Genomic DNA, 16170 nt, shown 5'->3' on the forward strand with positions numbered 1-16170 from the left:
CGGGTGGTGGATCTCTTCCAAGTGGAACACTCCTGTAAAGGGGAGGACACACACTTCATTCACACACATGCCTCCTCCTCCTGTATGAATAGTGTGACTGTGAGCCCGAGGCAGAGGACATTCAGCAGTAGTGCCTGCACTGCTTAGCTGCATTCTCGCAACAGATCTGGTGGTGGAGGGCAGCAGGCCATGCATAAACACACAAAGAGACAAGGGGAGATAATGGTTCTCAGCTACTCTTAGGAACTGAAGCGCTACAGCAGTCCATGTTTTCACTGACAGACAGTCTCTGAGAAGGAGACCAGTGGAACTTGTGTTTGCTTTATATAATAAGCGACAATTTTTTTAATATATCTAAACTCTTTATTTTCCAATATGGGGTGCTCCTCATCCAGTGCACAGACTGTTGATCAAGAGAAAAGACCAGGTACAAAGCCAGAGGAGAGCAATGGAGACACAGTGGGTAAGTAGTGATCACCTATGTAGGATTGAAATGTTTAAAAATGTATTTGAGATATGTACAGTAGTTGCTCTAGGAAGTGACTTTCATTCAGTTAAGTGTTGAGGGGGGTGTGTGGCTGCTGCTGGTCTGCTCTGGAACACCGTGTGCTTTCTCGCTCTACTCTGCTGCACAGCATAGCATAGCATAGCACAGCACAGCACAGCACAGCACCTAATGGAGAGAATTATTCATGTTTATCCATCAGTGCCAAGAAGTGGTTGACATTTATTTTTAATCAGTCATTTCTGGCTTGATGTTGATTGAAAGTGTGTTGACAAAAATGGCATTGTATTATTTTATTGATGAAATGAGAGCTGACTTGTATGCTCATATTCAATTGGGGATGTCATTCCACAAAGCTAATTGTGCAGCTACATGAAGGTTAACGTACACTGGTGGAATTTGACTACATACAGCTCCTGCAGTAGCACTGTGTGAAAGCCAACTGGGAATGTTTAGCAGTCCATCAGCAGCCTGGGGCAAGAGTTGCAACCCGACCTGTTTCCTCCCACTCTTCCTGATTTGTGACTATTTTTCCTACAAAAAAAGAGCTCCTCGAAGATCAAGATCCAAAGTTTTTATGCAAAGCTTAGATTATCATGTGTGTGTACATGCAAGTATGCATGACAAGGCATGTTTGAAATTCGCTGCAGGAATTTACAGCTCACACAAACGATGGATGCCGGATTGCAAAGAGTAGGATCTAGGAGACTGATGCCCTTTTGAAAATATACCCTTTCAGGCTACTGACATTCCTCTGCATGGGAGCTTTGCATCTGAACATGCAGGCATGCTCTGTGGGCAATCGCCTTAGTTTGTTTGGTTTTGCATTTGGACTCTATGTTCAAGCCTGTACAGACGCCCACGAAGAGGCCTGACAGACCATGATTGTCAATTCATGGGTTCAAGGTACTGGTACATGGCTATGTCATGCCTGGCACAGCTGCGTGTACAGTATGTTCTTACCCCACATACACACCACAGAACAGTTACTGTCCTTGTTAGAAAGTGTTTTCTTTTTTGCATGTGATTGCTCCAGCTTAAGTCAACTTAATACTTGTAGCTTACAGTTTTTGAGGAAAGTAAGCAAATAACCAAAGAGTTATGTATTTATTATACCCGACATAGTTCATTTGTATTCATGTACAGCATGCAAAGCCTCTTCCACTATGTCACTGTGTGATGTTTGTGTCAGGGCATTGTCTCTCCAGCCAGCCAGCTATGGTCACCTGGTTTAAGCTTGGTTGTCTTTCCAGGCTCTTACATCACCCCCAACAAGAGAACCAGTTATTATTTGCCCAGGCAGGCTTCTCTAAATGTGGCTGAATGGGCGGAGGTTTCAATCATACAGTCATACAGTGAACAGTCTGTCTAACAAACCAGCCGTATGCCATCCAACCACCACTGGTCCCATCCCCTGTCAAGGCCCCCAGTTTGTCTCCCTCCCTCCCCACTGTTTGGACTGGAATGTCTGTCATCTTTGGCTGCTAAATCATGTTGACACACGGGTCATCCATGCCTGGAGAGGCTGTCTCCGTCTCGATCTAAACAGACTTTTTCAACACCAGTTCTGGCCCGCTATGCAGACAACAGCTTTGTATTATGTGTGATAGTTGGTAATCTCTGCTTAAAGAACTACGATGGAGAGCATGTTTGAAATGTATAAAAGGAGTATGTGTAATGATTTAAAGGTTGCAAAAACAACACAGACTCTACACTGTTAGCTCAAATGTTATTTTATTAGAAATATTTCACTTCACATAAACACTTTACCATTTTTGGTGTTCTTTCCCTGCCTCATTTTCATTTAAGTTGCCGGGCTGTCACATTCCCTTCCACCCATCACTCTCAGCTCTTTAACCACTTCTGACAGACACACATAAAATCAGGAAGCAGCAGCATCCAAGCCATCCAGCCAATCAGCTATCTGAACCCTTCTGGTATTTGTGAACAAAGACCTGTCAGTGTTTTTGTAAAGAAGTTAGCTGTAAAATACTGTTGAGGGAAACTATGATGTGACACTTCAACAGCTTCTTTTAGGCTGTTGTAATTCCTGTTACTGAGATGTGCGTTGCAGTTCCTGACATTTGAGTTGAATTATCCAAGCTCACTATTGTTCCTCATCTATTGTATATTAACCCAAGGGCTGATGGCTCATTCATAGTTATAAGAGCAGGGGTCAGGAAATGTGTATAAAGGTAGGATGTCTCTCTAAAGGCTCTGAAGCCATCGTCATGTGTCTTTCATTTCCTCCCAGAGTGACTTGCGTGTCCTCTAGGATTCAGACCAACACAGGATTCAATAAATCACATTTTCAACTCTACGGAAATTAAATAATGTTTTCTTTAGCATGCAGTCTGTGTGCCTTATGGCTTTATTTCTCATCTCCTGCCTTTCATGTGAGTTAGTCTTTCTGTTTAGCAGATTATCATTTTGAACACCCTGCACCCTGCAATAAAGCAGGTGATTCTTGGTTGAATGTTGCAGCTGGGATTAATGTTCATAGGCATGTTGTCATGACAAAATGGAAATTTATTAACAAAGCTGTTTGATGCCTAGATTAGCTCAAGAACCCCTCAAGAAGTTTCAAACTCAATCAAATTTGTAATCTTTAAATCTTTTGTTGTTCTGTTGTCAGGCACTTACTGTTACAGATTAACATGGCATCACAAAGGAAGCAAACTGAAGTGTCACATGCTTGCCAGTTGTAAATCCTATTCAAACTTCTCTTGTCATCCCTGTATTTACAGCAGTCAGAAACGGTTACATCGCAGAAGATGCACAAACCATCGAGGACCAGATGCAGTTACCTGTGCAGACTGCCTTACCAGACGATCTTCAACCGGGAGCTGATGAGGCGGAGGCCGTGTTAGTAGCTCTGGAGGCCCAGGAGGATCTTGGCTCTGGGGAGGACCTCCTGGCTGCTCCTGGGCCTCAGCCGGTACCTGTCACCCCTGCAGAGCCGGCTTCAGAGGCTGAAGCTGCTACTAAACCTGAGGCTGCTGTAGCGGTGGTGGAGGCACTACTCCCTGTGGAGGAAGATGCCCCTGTGGAAACTGTAGTGGCTGAGGCTGGTCCTGAGGTCAAAGCTCCCGTTGAAACTACTGAGGAGGCCCCTGCTTTTGAATCTGTTGTAGCTGTGCAGACAGAAGGCCCTGCTGTTGTGGAGGAGGTGACCAATGAGCTGATGGAGGCTTCTCCTGAAGTTGCCACCCTTGCTGTTGAACCTGTTGTATCTGAGCCAGCAGAGGCCCCTGCGATTGTGGAAGAGGCAGCGGCTGTAGCTGCTGAGGCTCCTGTCGAGGCAGAGGCTCCAACTGACAATGCTGCACCAGTTATTGCCTCAATAGCACCAGGTGAAGCTTCAGCGCCAGCCTCAAGTGAGGCTTCAGCCCCAGATGAAGCTGCAGCCCCAGCCGAAGGTGTAGTACCAGAAAAAGCTGCAGCCCCAGGTGAAGGTGTCGTACCAGATGGAGCTTCAGCACCTGGTGAAGCTGCAGACCCAGCCGGAGGTGTAGTACCAGAAAAGGCTGCACATCCAGGTGAAGGTGAAGTACAAGATGGAGCTTCAGCACCAAGTGAAGCTGCAGGCCCAGTTGAAGGTGTAGTATCAGATGAGGCTTCAGCACCAAGTGAAGCTGCAGCCCCAGAGGAAGGTGTAGTACCGGCTTCAGCACCAAGTGAAGCTGAAGCCCCAGAGGAAGGTATAGTACCGACTTCAGCACCAAATGAAGACGCAGCCCCAGAGAAAGGTGTAGTACCCGCTTCAGCACCAAATGAAGCTGCTGCCCCAGAGGAAGGTGTAGTACCGGCTTCAGCACCAAGTGTAGTTTCAGCACCAGCTGAAACCTCAGCACCCCTTGAGACAGCACAGTCTCTAATAGACCCAAAGATTGCGGCAGCAACTATTCCAGTGATGCCTCCATTATCTCCAGTTACTGTCGAGGCCCAGGCTGAACCTCAGACTGCTGCTGAGGTGGCAGCAGCACCACCTGCAGCCCCTGCTGAGACCACCCCTGCTCCAGCTCCAGGAGCTGAATCTGCTGCTGCTGAGCCGGTCCAGGAGGCAGTTCCAGCATCTATACCAGTGGTTTCAGAAACCTCTTCAGAAGTAGCTCCAGTAGCAATTGTTACCACAGAGTCTGCAGCAGACAGTGCAGCCTCAACAGAGGCTCCTGTGGTTGGGTCCACCCCACCTGAAGCACCATCAACACCCTCAGTATTGGCCCCTGAGCCCTCACCTGAAGGTATGAAACTCTCACTAACACCTCTATTGCTCTGTATCTTATCTGGTCAGTTATTAGGCCTATACTTCCACCAAGGAGGTCATATTTTTGATTCACTTTGTCTATTTGTCAGCAGGATTGCAGAAAATCCACTGGCCCAATTTCAATTAAACGTGGTGGAGGGTGTGGTAATGGCTAGGAAGGGGCACATTTATTTTCACTTTCGTTAACAATGCAAGATAGGGCATGGCCTTGCTGGAGGTCTGCGTTCTTCAAGTGCCCTTCTAGTTTCACGTTATTTTGTTGCAAAGTCAATTAAAGAAATAACTACAACAATACAATACAATAACAACAATAACAGTAAGATTATTAGAAAAACACAATTTAATCTATGTAGATAGCAATTTAAAGCTGATTTTCGTTAATTGACACACTGCAATGTGGTGCTGCCTAAAGGAAGACAATAGGATTCCAGTGGTCTGCTATTATTAAGGAGAGTTCTGCATGTCAGGGGAAAGTTTATGGCTCAGTGATTTACTTGGTTAACATGGAATTGTCTCCTGACAAACCTGTCATGCTAACTTTGACTTTAAAGTGTCAAGCCATGTTTTAACCTGCTCGATAAAGCACGATCCACTCTACTTTGGGTGGAGGTCAAACAGTGCAGCGTTGCGACTAACTGAAATAGCTGGGAAATCTATGCAAACACGCACTAGGTACTGGGCATGTGCAAACAAGCAGAACAAGGTGAGCAAAGACAAGAAAACTCAGAAATGTGCACATAGATTAGATTTTGTTTACATCCAGTTAAACAATTAACGGTCCTTTGCCAGTCACACCAGCTAATCTATCTTCTTGTTACACATAAGGCCAAAGTAAAATTGGCCACCAAAGGGGGGATGGTGCTTGGTAACTAAGCAGGTATCCAACACACACATGGTTAGCAACACCCAACTTTCTGCAAACCATTTCACCTATAGACTGTTTCAACCACTCTTGTCAAAACAATACTTCCCGTAGGTTCCTGCCTGTACTTCTGTGATAAGTTGCAGCTGACCGGATGAACAGTATACTGTTGGGGCGTGAGGCTGAACAGATAACGCAGTGTAAGAAATAGAAAGCAGCCACACACTCTCAGAGTGAGAAATGAAGGCTTGTCTTCTGTGTGTTGATTATAACAGGAGCATGTTGTCAGCACAACTGATCCAGTCATGCAACTCTCACTCATTGTACTCTATTGTGAACTGACAACAGAATAATCATGCCCCGCTGCTCCGAATTACATTAAACAGTGTAAATGCTCTACAAGGCTGACAGAATGATGAGGTAAACCATTATCAGGGCTCATTTCAGTCAATCATCATGTGTATGTGATTACTCTGTGTGATTCTACCGAGATCCCTATTCACTTTCACACTTTTATCTGTTCAGTTTCATTTAGAGTATATGAATGGCATCACTACTACAGTTTTAATGTATTTAAGACAGATACACAGAACCACTGTTTTACATACTTGGCCACAATATGTGGAATTTTACACCTTTGTGTCAATACAAAGTACAGAAACCTTCTTGTTAAAATCTGTGACTTTATTGAAAAAAACGAAACTCAAAATCAGTCAGTCAATCAAAGTATGTATTCTGCATATGAACTCATTAAAGGCACAGTAGCTCCAGTGATCAGTTGCCTTGTTAAGAGGCATAGTTTGTGGTTTTCAGTACAGTCTGCACCCCACTCTTGATTCTCTGAGAACATGCTGTACTTTTAGGGCAGAAACGCCCCTCCAGGCACCACATGTAGAATACTGGTCTGGTGTGAAAGCCATTGCATAATGTTCATGAGACTTTCTCTCTGGAGGCTATGCTATGTGCATGCCACTCCAATTAGAATAGTGTGTGTGCGTGTTCAGAAGCCAGGTAAATCACTAGTAAACCAGTTAAGCAGAACCAGATGTGGGTGAGAAGGAATGTTAGCTCTTAAACTCTCCTCACATTATTACAGTAGTTATGTCTTTAGTTTGGCGTTAAACAAACGAAAAGTTCCCTCATGAAAGACTACAAGGGCGTTCATATTGTATAATATATTGATTTTGTGTGTGTGTGTGTGTGTGTGTTTAGTGGTATCTGCAACTGAGGCCTCTCAGGATACAGAGAGCGTGAAAGCCAAAAAGGAGGATTGAGTCGGTAAGGTCGTAACCACAAATCACACTTAGACCCCATACAAAAACTGCAAGATCGTCGCAGTATCCAGTTTACTGAATATACTCCTGTGAATGTACTTTTTTCGGGGGTGTATTGTTTTGTTTATATGGTGTTCGCTAAAACTGACGAGCCTACTGTAATTAAAACATTAAATGTCAGTAGTGGAAGTCACGTGTAACTTTATTCTTTATCTTTTTTTCAGAGAGAAGAGACGCACCAAAATAACAAAGACCCCAAAGCTACCATTGTACAGCAACTGGAAGAAAACAAGACAAAGCAATAAATGCTACATTATTGTCATCAGTGCTCACCAAACTGTACACCAGATACATTAATATGAATGGTGCCTTAATAACACATTTTTAGGAAATATCAGGATTTTTCCTACGTTTGTAAATATAAACTTTTATTAGTTTTTCTACTGAGACCATAAGTGCCTGGAGCCACATACTCTACATGCAGATGCAAAGAAAATGCTAAAATAAACTCTTATTACAGGTTAGATGAGACAAGAGCGTGCAATATTGTGAAAAAAACTCTTGCAACAGTGTGATGAACTAGGGAAGGATACTTGCCAGGTAAATCCCTGATTATTTAAAATAGCTGCTTCTGAGGAATACAAGCCAAACAACAACTGTGAAAGATAATATGCAGAGTGTGAGGTGACAGAAACACCAAAGTGGGAAGATGAACAACACACTGGTTTACAAAGCCAGCTTAATTCTTTTCACCTATTTAAAACTGACTTTCACAGATTCTTTTTTAGGTTTTATGAAGTCAAATTCTGCCATAAATCCACATTTTTGTTTGGTGTTTACACATTATTTAATTGCAGCCTTTCTAAAAAGGCACATTTAATCAATATGAATTAAAGTACTAAATGTTGAGTAACAGAGTGGACAGTGTAATACTGATAAGCACTACTGTAAGTCAAATATGTGCTTCCTTAAAAAAATGTTTTTTGATATCACTTTTTTGATTAAAAATAAATCATGAATTAATTGTTTTTGCATGCAGATGATCAAATGCATATGCAAAAGACCAGTAATGACATAATCATTGTCAGGTTGAGGAAGCAGATGATCCAAGTAGTGATGTGTCATCACCTTCCTGTTCCATGGAGACATTTTGTGCAGCTGCACTGTAGCTGACGGATGTTCATAAAATGATCTTCCTGACAATAAAGCGGTGCCAACTATAAATTCAAAGGCCTCATAAGGCTGATGACATATGCACATTAGTTTGGATTTGAATGCATGTATAGCACAGTAAGAGATCATCTAGGACAAGATTTCTGAGTTATCATTAGTTCTACATGCTATGTTAAAGAAAGTGTAAAGTTCTTAGAAAATGATTTCATTTGTGTAAGATGTGACGTACGGATGCTTAGAACAGTTGTGCTTGCAGTTATATAAAAAAAACTGTTATGAGATATTAAGTGAATTATTTTGTAATTCTTTGCTTAACATCATGCGATAATTATCCGCAGATAACAAAAATAATTAAATTGGGGTTTTGAGATAACGGCATTTAAAACATATATTGCGAGCACGGCCGTTCTCAGCTTCCATAGTGGTGGACGTTGAGGGAACAAAACTTGTTTTGATGTCTTTCTTTTTTCATCCATTTCTTTGTCTGTAATATATTCCTTTACTGCATCTTTGTCCATGATTCTGCTAACCTAGTGTACAGAATAAAGTTCTACTCACCAATGCATGTCTTATATTTCTCTGGAAACTATTTTTCTGTTGACTTTAATTTAAGGTGAAATGAATTAAACTATGATGTAACCCAAAAATCATTAGAACATTGGTTAGAACACAACTGCTGTATTTTATTATCTATTTTTGACTAGGATGTGGGGAATAACACACACTATCCTCTGTGTGTAAATCCTGCAAAACCCTGGGGGCACAGACATACATATATCAATATATAAGAACCCACATCACAAAATCATCAACTGCATCTACTTTCATTGATATCAAAGAAACAAATCAGCCTTTAAGATAATTAAAAACATTTATTATTGAGTTATATTCAATCCATCCTCTGGCACAGCGAGAGAGGCCACACTGCCGTGGGTATGGCTGGTGACAACATGGCTGGTAGTGTAATTCAATAAGAGCAAATAAGCCTAGATACTTTTAGCTATTGTAAGTGAAACAGGAGCAGAGGGAATTTAAACAAACAACTCTAATCAATGTTAATGAGAGAGGAGAAAGTGTACTGATCCTGACTGCTGTTGGTCTGCAAAGTGAGCCACACCATGTTTATGACCGCGTTTAATCTACAAAATATGATACATATATGATGGACATGATTAGTGCACCACTGGAACTGAGTTTGATCCGTTCTTGGCTGAAAAGCACATACTATAATTTTTAGTGATCATATTTTTCCTGCTTTTATTTTTTGATAGATGTACTTGTCAGGAAGCATCAGTCAGAGGACCCAATACAGCAACTGCTTCAATCTCAACCAGTCCACCCTAGAAAGAAAGACAGAGAGAACATGCAGCACACTTTTCAGTTTGGTTGAATCTCCTACAGAATCAGTGGAAGAAAGCATAAGTCTTTATCAATACGTACTCGGGGGAGAGCAGCAACCTGGTAGGCAGCTCTGGCTGGGTAGTTGGTGCTGAAGACTAGAAAGCAGCACATTTAATGGGGTTACCAACCCACACACATCTAAGCATGCTGATATTAAATGAAACGCGCATGAAAGAGCGTTGGCAAAGTTTGACAACTGGAAAGTGAAAAAAAGCTACAATCTGATAAACAGATAAGGACAATAATGTAATTTGTGATTTTTTAGGATTACTCCAAAGTGAGGCCCAACTTGGACTTTTATTAAAACCCCCAGATTTGAATTTATAATAAAAAAACTAGTTAATATGAAATGCTCATTTTCCTACGTTCTGCCACTGACTAATAAAATAAAAAGCCTTTTTCACTGAAGCTACTTCAACTGTCACAGCAAGGAACGCCCAGGTTTTACAAATAACACTAATTAGGGGCTGCTCCATTGTGCCAGTGAGTCTGCATAAACAAGTGTTTGTGTTATTATTTACACCTGCTGAGACATGTAAAAGGTCTTCTGTTACCAAATCTACACCCATTCTATGAAAGCGCTTATACGCGTTGTCAGATAGTTTTGTGGCAACACTAACAGCGTAGGTGAACAGACATGCAAAGTCAAAATACTGAATCTTTGGGAAACATCTTGCCTTCTCTTTGTGAATTGGTAAAAGCTTTTCAAAGTTTTGTTTTTACGGATGTAGAAACAGTATTCCATAATTTACTACTCAGATCACAACAGCGAAGGAGATGGATACCTCACAGGGGCGTAGACTTCCTTTTGACAGTGTGTGTGTGTGTGTGTGTGTGTGTGTGTGTGTGTGTGTGTGTGTGTGTGTGTGTGTGTGTGTGTGTGTGTGTGTGTGTGTGTGTGTGTGTGTGTGTGTGTGTGTGTGTGTGTGTGTGTGTGTGTGTGTGTGTGTGTGTGTGGCACATTGAGCAGGAGGTTTGGAGCGTCGGCCCCGTTTACATGTGTATTGGTTAATGTTAAAAACAGAGACATTGCCCTGCATTTGTGCCCTTTGTTTACACGCAAATGGAGAATTTGTCCCTGAAAACGATTCTTTCTGAAAATGATTCTTTCTGAAAACAATTCTTTCTGAAAATGATTCTTTCTGAAAACAATTCTTACTGAAAATGATTCTTTCTAAAATCTCAGGTCAGAGTGGAGATTTTGAAAAACTCTGGTTGCATGTTTACATGTAAACAGAGAAAAACTGAGTTTTTGGCAGTCGACGTCAAAGTATGCTGCAGAACTTGCACGTGCGTCATAGGTGAAACCTGTGTTTTCATTTTGATTTGGCTGTGGTGATCGGGGATCATTGACTAACGTGGGCTTGAGCATCTCTATACACTGACACCTACAGGCTTGGCATGCTCTTGAAGGCATATATACACAGGTTAGTGTAAACTCGTTTTTTTCTGAAAATGGACAGGTGTGCATGATATTTTTGAACGGAGACGACAAAATCTCCGTTTATGAAAATAGCCAGCCACGTATAAATGTAGCCTCAATTTCCTGAATTCGGTGGATTTTATTTGCCAATTTCTGTACTTATTTCTGTAAGGGAAAAAACAGCTGATAATATAAAATATAAAAATCTAACCATACGACTCAAAGCAACCTCTTGAATTGTGACTTGATCTTTAATTAACTTATTTTTTTAACAGTGGCCTTATTACTTACACAAAAGTCCCCTGTTACTTTTCTTGTAACATTGCACATGCTCTAAATACTGCCCCCCGGGATCTGCATCCATGATTCCTCTACACCAGTGGTGTCACACTGATCCAGTAAAGGGCCGCTGTGGCTGCAGGTTTTCATTCCAACCAAGCAAGAACACACATGGTCCAACAAACCAACTGTGTGAAGACAGTTCAGGTGATTGAGTAAGTCGAGTCAGGTGTGTTCTTGCTTGGTTGGAATGAAAACCTGCAGCCACAGCGGCGCTTTACTGGATCAGTTTAACACATGTGCTCTACACAGTACACTGTTGGCCTTATTATACCTGTATATACAGTACTTTATACGAAACTAATGAATATGGTGCATATCTGGGTTCCCCTCCTTTGTAAAAACCTGACACACGTCTGATGTGAAGTTATAAGCAACACGCTAATATGCAATACTCATTTTACTACTTTCTGTCACTGACTAATCTTAAATAAAAGCCTTTCTTCTCTGTCGATACTTGGACTGTCACAGCAAAAAGAGCACAGGTGTAACTATTCACACTAATGAGGGGCTCTGCTCCATTGTCCTAGTCACTCTGCACAAACACTTGATAGTGTGATTATGTACACCTGTGCTTTTCCCCTGGAAACCTCTTTTGTTACTTAACCTACACCTAGTTTACGAAAGCTTTTGTACTCGTGTCAAGCACTGAGCAGAGTTAAAGGATGTAGAGTTGTTTGTCATTGGAGCATCAGCTGTGGCATGTTGTCTAACATTTACTTTAAGGCTCAAACCACGGGCAGCAGCAGATCAGGTTTCACTCTGCTTAGTGACTCTGCATACAGCCGCAGTCCCTGTACCGCTGTGCTCTGAGTGTACCTTCCTGGCATACTTACAATATTAAGAGGAGATCAAGAACAACAATTATCTCAAGGATGTGGTCAGACTCTTTGATTTTATGTTAGGTTATTTACAGTGAATGAATAAAGTATATAACCATAGATGAGCATTCAAGACAATTAACTGAACTTAATTGTCAGTTAATTAAACTGAACTTTGGGTAAGAATGAGACCAGTATGCACAAAAGGCAATGGTGAGAAAGCTTGAAGCCAACCAAGTATAAGTCACCTATTTAGTAACAAGCACGAACACCTGGTTGATGCAGGTTCCCTGGATTGTGCTGACACCCAGTGGTAATGTCTGCATTGCAAATGGAAGGGATGAACTTTTACCTGAGTAGTGTCAAGAAGGCCTGTTACAAGAAGGCCTGTTTGTTACCATGGCACAGCAGCAATGAAAAATTGCAAATAAAAAATCCTATTGATAAGTGAATGGATGATACTCACACTGCTTGTAGACATCGTTGACATTGGTAAAGTCATTCATGTCAGCTAAGAGCACTGTGGTTTTGACAACTGCAGGAAACAATGACAAAATGAACATTAAGACCTGTGATAAAAATATTCTGCTCAATGCAGCCTTCAAGTTGATCAATTTAAAATGCAATACTTTTCACACAATAGAGTTCTGCTCACCATTCTCATAAGTACACCCAGCCGCTTTAAGGATTTCACCCATATTCACCAGAGCCTGTGGGAAAATAAGTTCCAAATGTAGGTGTTCTGTTCTTTAGTCATTCACTTTGATTTGGTCATTGTGAGGACCGCTGAGAGAAAATGACTGAATGAGACGAGGACGCTCCTGAAGGAAGGATCCATTCGCTCTCCATGAATTCAATTTGAATTATACACTAAATGTATTGATACTGTAGCAGCCCCTTGACAAAATCTGTCAGCACAATTTGGAGCTCAACACTCTAATGACTGTGGAGATGATAGTGGACTTTAGGAAACAGCCTGCAGCACTGGCCCCCCTCACAATATCAAACAGCCTGGTGTCCAGAGTGGGCTCATTCAGGTTTCTGGAAGTCATCATTTCTCAGGATCTGAATTAGGAGCCCAACACCAAAGCCATCCTCAAAAAGGCTCAGCAGAGGTTAGACTTTCTACGGCAGCTGAGGAAAAATGGCCTGCCTCAGGAGCGTATGGCCATCTTCTACACTGCGGCCATTGAGACCATCCTGCGCACATCAATCACGGTCTGGTTTGGTACGGCCACAAAAAAAGACATCCACAGCCTTCAGCGCACCATCAGGTCAGCTGAGAAAAACATTGGTGTCCCCCTGCCCTCCCTCCTGGACTTGTATCTTGCAAGAACCAAAAAGCTGGCTTGGAAAAAGACCCCACTCACCCTGGTCACAACCTCTTTGAACTCCTCCCCTCTGGCAGACGTTACAGATCTCTGTACACCAGCAAAACCAGACAAAAAAACAGCTTCCTTCTCTCTGCTATCACAGCTGATCTCCTGCATATCTTATGTTCATTCTGTGCGTTTGGTTTTCCATACTTGTATATAAGACCCTACTGCATATTGCATATGTATTGTATATACTGCCCTACAACGTCTAAGTGCAGTAACTACAAAATCCATAATAACATGATTTTTGCACAGCTAGGGGCCGGAAAGTATGGAGGTTAGGATTGATTTGGATAAAAAATTATTAAATGGTAACTAGTAAACCATAATCCATCATCAATGTGCCAAATATTAATTTGTTGGGACAGTAAATAAACTCTGGCTTAAATGTTTTCGTAGTTACTGCACTTAGGCTTTGTAGGGCTGTGTATACGACCATAACTGCCTGTCTATTTTTGACACCTGGATTGTTTATTGTATATTTGTCCCAATTTATTTATGGCACGCAGTCTTGTGTCTTTATATTTGTATATCTATCTACTTATGCATACAGTATATGGCTACCTGTCTGAGATTGAAAACCTCCTGAAGTCAAATTCCATTTATGTGTCATACTTGGCCATTAAAGCTGGTTCTGAAACGGATTCTGATTAACTTAGTGAACAGAATAAGGTAAAGTAACAAGAAACCACAGCATACCCATTATTCCAATAAACAACTAAAATAATATCTTGGATAGTTTTTCCATTTTGCAGTGCCCCTGGTTTATAAATGAATGAATGACAGGAGGGTGTTTTATGGTAGGTCACCTGTCTGGTTTGGGCCTGGACGCCCCCTTCCACCAACTGTCCACTGACAGGATCCATCCCCAGCTGTCCTGAGATGTACATGGTCTGATCTACCACCACTGCTTGGCTGGGGATGACAAACAGGAACAAAGAATCACGGGATTAAAGGCTGGGTCACCTCTTTCAGAAAGAGTGTGAAATCTTCTTGTCCTTTGTAGTGATCAGACAGTTGATGCAGACATTTTGTTGATTTCCAAACTAACTGATGCTGCAGAAATGTGGGTGAAAAAAGTATTTGCATCTATCGTACTTTGGTTATCCCTATTTGACTACAGCCTACCTCCACTTGTTTTTCTCTTATCAACTCCCATGTTTTGTTATGCTTAATTATGCTGCTATAGGCCTAGTCTGCCCGGGGCATAATCCTGTTCCTGATACTCTGAGCTTCTCTCCTCTATCTTTATCATTCATGTCTCATCAATGCATGTTACTTATTTAACTTCTTGAGTTATTTGCGCTTTGTCGTCTCTCAGGTTTCTGCTGATCGTGGTGGTGCCTGCTGCTTCAGTAATATATCTCACTGTATCACAGATGTTATTACCACTAATCATTCATCATATTTACCACCATAATTATTATCATTGTCATATTCTATCACCTTAGCTGTGCTTGTTTCCACTGCCACTGTGTGCACAAGATTGCCGTTGCTGCTCATAGGGGGATTGTTGGGTCTCTGTAAATCATAAATAAGTCACAGAGTGTGGACTTAGCCTACTCCATATGTAAAGTGTCCTGAGATCACTTTTGTTATGAATTGGCACTGTAAGTAAAAGTGAATTGAATTGAAGGTAGTTTCACAACTGCTTCCATAGCTGCAGGTCTATGTGTAGAAGCTGCACATGGTAATGTAAAGTCAATAAGTCATACTAAACTTGATAAGGAAACCCGCCGTGAAAAAGTTGTGAGCCCAGTTTGCTGCTGATCTTCATAGTTGAGCCTCTCAGTGGTTTTCAAAGTTTAAAGTACAATCCCCAAAAGGTGTACTTTGCTCCCGTCACAGGCTACGGCCCTACCTCCTACCACTGGACGACGCAGTGCATTTAAACACACCTGTATGATTAAACTGAGCATCATTTCACAGCCATTACTTTCTTAACACCTTACCAACACTGTTGACATGTGGCCTGTGAATGTTATTTTGACTGCCACTGCGTCAGCTGTGTGCCGGCTGCAACATGTCCTCCTCACCTGTACGGGCCGATAGCAGCGGGAGCTTTAGTCGTGCTGATGATCCTCCTGATGAGTGCAGCCATTTGATCCGAAATGTGCGCTGTAAGTGAATGAAGCAAAGGCTGAAGGTACAGGCACGAAGAAGTAAAAAAAAACTTCAAGCGCACTGGGTGACGCAAAGAGAGCTGCCATTACTGTAATTGACGTTTTAGACACGCAACACGTTTTTATTTTCCATTTTTTTCACACCACTAAGGACATACTATTTAAATATGTTGTATGCTCAAGTCATGAGTAGCCGTGACATAAGAGGGCACACTTAATAAATGATGATAGGCGATCTCCCTTTTTTTTACGCCCTTGCGCCTATACACGACAGTTTCCATGAACATCCCGTACCCGGAAGCAAACATTAGGCCAACCAGCGTGGGGAGAACTCACATGGCAGAAGACTGCAGAGAGCATGGTTCGAGTCTGAAGAAAGATTCTGACATACAGTCACACTGGCGAATCTAGAGGTATGCTATGTGACCGTTACGTACTTCTTATTATCATGTTGCATTTTTGTTTTTGTAAACGCAATTAAACCAACAGCCCAGCTTAACATGGAGTAGAGTAGCTAGCTAGCTAAGGTTTGCAGCATCAGAAGACATGTAGGCGTTTGAAGTGTGAGCTTCTCGGTTAGCAATCACAAAGACTGTCCGCTGTAAC

At 41.9% G+C, this 16170-nt stretch overlaps 2 protein-coding genes across 3 annotated transcripts; one reads left to right on the top strand and one right to left on the bottom strand.

Moving 5' to 3' along the window:
• The first annotated feature begins 166 nt into the window (after window positions 1-166).
• On the top strand, window positions 167-8583 carry LOC310950906 (uncharacterized protein). The gene is made up of 4 exons (XM_083918937.1): window positions 167-463; window positions 3253-4749; window positions 6847-6912; window positions 7133-8583. Exons 1-3 carry the CDS (start codon window positions 376-378, stop codon window positions 6906-6908), a joined length of 1647 nt encoding a protein of 548 aa, XP_083775063.1. The 5' UTR covers window positions 167-375; the 3' UTR covers window positions 6909-6912; window positions 7133-8583.
• Window positions 8584-8933: 350 nt separating this feature from the next.
• On the bottom strand, window positions 8934-15956 carry LOC310950449 (2-iminobutanoate/2-iminopropanoate deaminase-like). 2 transcript variants are annotated; one of them, XM_083918268.1, is made up of 7 exons: window positions 15901-15956; window positions 15478-15559; window positions 14251-14356; window positions 12721-12775; window positions 12532-12600; window positions 9522-9577; window positions 8934-9421 (listed from the first exon to the last, which is right to left on the bottom strand). In XM_083918268.1, exons 2-7 carry the CDS (start codon window positions 15540-15542, stop codon window positions 9362-9364), a joined length of 411 nt encoding a protein of 136 aa, XP_083774394.1. In that variant the 5' UTR covers window positions 15543-15559; window positions 15901-15956; the 3' UTR covers window positions 8934-9361. The 2 variants fall into 2 exon arrangements, with proteins under 2 accessions (XP_083774394.1, XP_083774393.1); XM_083918267.1 differs by lacking the exon at window positions 15901-15956 and having other exon boundaries at window positions 15478-15680.
• Between the last annotated feature and the right edge of the window lie 214 nt (window positions 15957-16170).

Source organism: Echiichthys vipera (genome assembly GCF_963691815.1).
Source record: "Echiichthys vipera genome assembly, chromosome: 8".
NCBI classification, from domain to species: Eukaryota; Metazoa; Chordata; class Actinopteri; order Perciformes; family Trachinidae; genus Echiichthys; species Echiichthys vipera.